Source organism: Austrofundulus limnaeus, unplaced genomic scaffold (assembly GCF_001266775.1).
Source record: "Austrofundulus limnaeus strain Quisiro unplaced genomic scaffold, Austrofundulus_limnaeus-1.0 Scaffold2339, whole genome shotgun sequence".
NCBI lineage: Eukaryota > Metazoa > Chordata > Actinopteri > Cyprinodontiformes > Rivulidae > Austrofundulus > Austrofundulus limnaeus.
Window position 1 is genome coordinate 1 of NW_013954741.1, and position 3,720 is coordinate 3,720.

The 3,720-nt window shown below is 38.7% G+C and overlaps 1 protein-coding gene across 1 annotated transcript in view; it reads left to right on the forward strand.

The window, feature by feature from the left end:
- Window positions 1–2,230: 2,230 nt before the first annotated feature.
- The window catches only part of hexb (hexosaminidase B (beta polypeptide)), a gene marked incomplete in the record, with an annotated part of 21,950 nt that continues 20,460 nt past the window's right edge, over window positions 2,231–3,720 (forward strand). The window contains 2 exon segments of the mRNA XM_013999547.1: window positions 2,231–2,813; window positions 2,886–3,034. Of these exon segments, the coding sequence (XP_013855001.1) occupies window positions 2,560–2,813; window positions 2,886–3,034 (403 nt within the window).

Sequence of the window (3,720 nt, forward strand, 5' to 3'; positions counted from 1 at the left end):
GCAACATACGGAATAACCACTGGTTTGGGTCTGGGTTTAGGGTCTTCATTTTCACCTGAAGGTTGCATGGAACGCCTTGGAGTTCCCCCGGAGGAGCTGGAAGAAGTGGCTGGGGAGAGGGAGGTCTGGGCCTCCCTTCTGAAGCTGCTGCCCTCGCGACCCGACCCCGGATAGGCGGAAGAAAATGGATGGATGGAGAAATCGTCTTTATTATCCCTCTGGAGAAACTCGTGCATCAGCAGCAAAGTGACGGGTAATTCACACAAAGAGTAAAAATATAATGAAATGTATGAGGGGTTAAGTAAATAAATAAAAATTTAAGGGGAAAAAAATCACACTTCAATAAAGAAATGTGTTTAGTTCCTTTGAACTTATTTCTCTTTCAAACAAACACAAAACCATGACTTTACAATACAGCAATAACACAATAATTTATTCATACTTTTGTTTTTAGTGTACAGTTCTTCTCAGGTCTGTGTTACTTCAAAATGTAAACACTGTAGGCCTAAAGCCATCAAGAGATAGAGAGAAAACCAGTTGCTGCTGTTATCATTTTGTTGATCGCCAATATTAGATACGGTGATAAAATACTAATAATCTATTGTTCAGTCTTGTAAAAAGGTAGTCCCATGTGATCTGTGTTCAATACTGCACCGATTATTGCACAAAATACAGACATTTGGTCGCTCTGATGGTGCCGAGAGTGAGAGGCCGTGACATAAGATGCGCTTCTGCACGCCATCTTCATTTGCATTGAACTAATACTAACGCTAATCACTGAAACCAATGAGCAGCAGAACCTATTGTGATGCAAACTACTATAAACTGCAGAAATTGGGACAAATTTACAAGGGACAAGGGGATAATGTTTTACAGGTAGGCCTAATGGATATTTAACCAAAGCAAATTATCTGTAAAACCTGTATGTTAAGATTTAAAAAGCTTCAATTGTCATGTTTAATGTTTTGAAAGAATTGATTAGCCTATTTGTTGTCAAATAAATTATTTGCTGATAATAAAACATTAAGTTTTAATAGATTACTAACTTATTCAACTTCATATTTCAGAAATTATAATGCAGGCTCGCTAACCGCAGCGACAGTAATGGAATGACTGAGCGTCATATCGGGGTTAGTGATGTTTGACACTGCCAATTTTCTTTCAGATACCAATACCAAGTAATATTTGTCTGGTATCGGTGATACCGATCTGATACTGATACTTTGTGATAACACACCTAATGTGTCTGTTAAATCTAAAAAGTAGCATTTTTCAAATAACCGCTTTGTACAACCCCTGGCAAAAAGTATGGAATCACCAGTCTTGGATGAGCACTCATTCAGACATTTCATTCTGTAAAACAAACTCAGATCAAAAACATGATACAATAATAAGATCATTACAAAGTGCAACTTGTTGGCTTTCAGGGACACTCAAAGAAATGAAGAGAAAACATTGTGGAAGTCAGTGAATGTTACTTTTATTGACTTTTATTGACCAAGCACACAGAAAAAAGTATGGAATCACCAGTCTTGGCTGAGCACTCATTCAGACATTTCATTCTGTAAAACAAACTCAGATCAAAAACATGATACAATAATAAGATCATTACAAAGTGCAACTTGTTGGCTTTCAGGGACACTCAAAGAAATGAAGAGAAAACATTGTGGAAGTCAGTGAATGTTGCTTTTATTGACCAAACACAGGGAAAAAATATGGAATCACTCAAACTGGAGGTAGAAAATAAGGACACACCCAGTCAGGTTCCTCAGGGGTTGTAAATAATGCATGACATAGTAATTTATTTATTTAATTTAAAAGTCTTTCAAACCCTAACCCTACATTTTATAGCACAATTAAAAATTCTTATTCAAAAGAAATGTAATAACTTTTGAAAAGTGAATAAAAGTGAGAGAAATATTCTAAATTTGTTTACTTTGTATATATTTTGTAGCTTTGATTGTGGGTTTGCAAGAAGGTCCCTGGCCAGAGCTAATGCTGTTTGTGGGGCATGGCATGAAAAAGTTTGGGAACCCCTCATCTAGAATTTAATTACAGACGAAGCAGATTTTATGTTAAAATGACCTGCCATACCTGTACAGACTGAGTGACTGAGCACGTGCCACTGTGCTTATGCATTAACCAAGTGGAAGAAAAAGTAGTTCCCTCCCACCTCATATAATTAAGACAAGATTCGAATAGTTTAGTTATTTTCTACTATTTTCCTGTTAATGATATACATTATGTAAAATAACTAAAGTATCAAAGTATCGATTTTTTGAGTTTAGTATCGATTCTAGAACATAAAATTTTGGTTTCTGTAGTATCGATGTTTTAGTATCGATCTGCACGTCACTAATCGGGGTTGTTTTATGTAAAAAAGGAGCTACAGTGATACTTGATGGAGAATATCGGGTCAGTCCGGTTCGTCTGGTCTCGTGAAGATTCCCCTTTAAATCTGTGGCAGCTCTGACTTCCGGGTGTTCTGGTCCGCCCTCCTTCCGGAACACAAAGCTGCTTTGCAACCGGGTCTTGTGACTGTGTTGCTTCTCTGTCACCATGACGGTCCTGCTGGGGTTTGCTCTGACTCTGCTGGTTCTTGGCTTCAGCCGGGGCCTTCAGCCCAACTGGGTCCGCGAAGAACCTGAGCTCGTCGCCGTGCCTTCAAAGTTCGGCTCTCTGTGGCCTCTGCCGCAGAAAGTCCAAATCAACCCGACTTCCTTCAAGTTAAGCTCCGGCAGCTTTCGCATCAGCGACTCTAAAGGGTCCTCAGCGGGTCCGGGCTGTGTTCTGCTGCAGAACGCCTACAGGAGGTGAGGAGTCGGAGCTCAACGCCGTGATGCGTTCAGGGACCGCTGTCACGGTCTGTTTTTTCCTCCCTGCAGGTATTTTGAATACATGTTCGGGTCTAAAAAGCAGAAGGTGAACAAAAGCGGGAAGTCTGACCCGTCGGAGCTGTCAGAGCTGCAGGTGTGGATCACATCAGCTGACTCTGAGTGTGACGGATACCCGAGTGCGACTTCTGACGAGTCATGTGAGTCTGTGCGTGTTTCCTCATTCATTGTGTGCTGATAGCTCTGCTGCTCTTTGATCGGGAGGAGGACGAACGAGTTTCACCTGAACACAACTTTTACTGATGAGCAGGACGTAAAGTCTGCTCAATGCAAACTGAAGATTTACTTCTTCTAAATTGTAATTACACCTTAATGAATCAGTAAAAAATGATTTCATAATGCAAATAAAACAAGTTATAGAGCTGTCTACAAATTGCTCACTCACATTTTTTGGGACTAAACTGATGTTAAAAAGAGGCAAACACTGGAAGTTATTTATCTGCAATCAACTGATATTTGAGGATACCACAAAGAAATGCAGACCAAGAGAACGACAGAGCTATTTCTGTATTGGTCAAATTTTAAAATAAAGTTATTTATTTTGAATAGGATAGAATAGAATGCCTTTATTGTCATTACACATGTGCATAACAAGATTAGAGCCACTCACACAGTAGTGCAAATACACATTTAAAGTAAAAGAAGAGAATAAAAAGTAACAGGATAAAATTAGCTAAAATATGCTTATATATCAGCATATATATATATACCTACATATCCACAACAATAGAAAAACAATAAAAAAGCACATTAAAAAGCACAATGAATGTTGGCTGTAAATGTGAAACTAAATTAGAAGAAAGTTAAATGACATTATTGCACATTG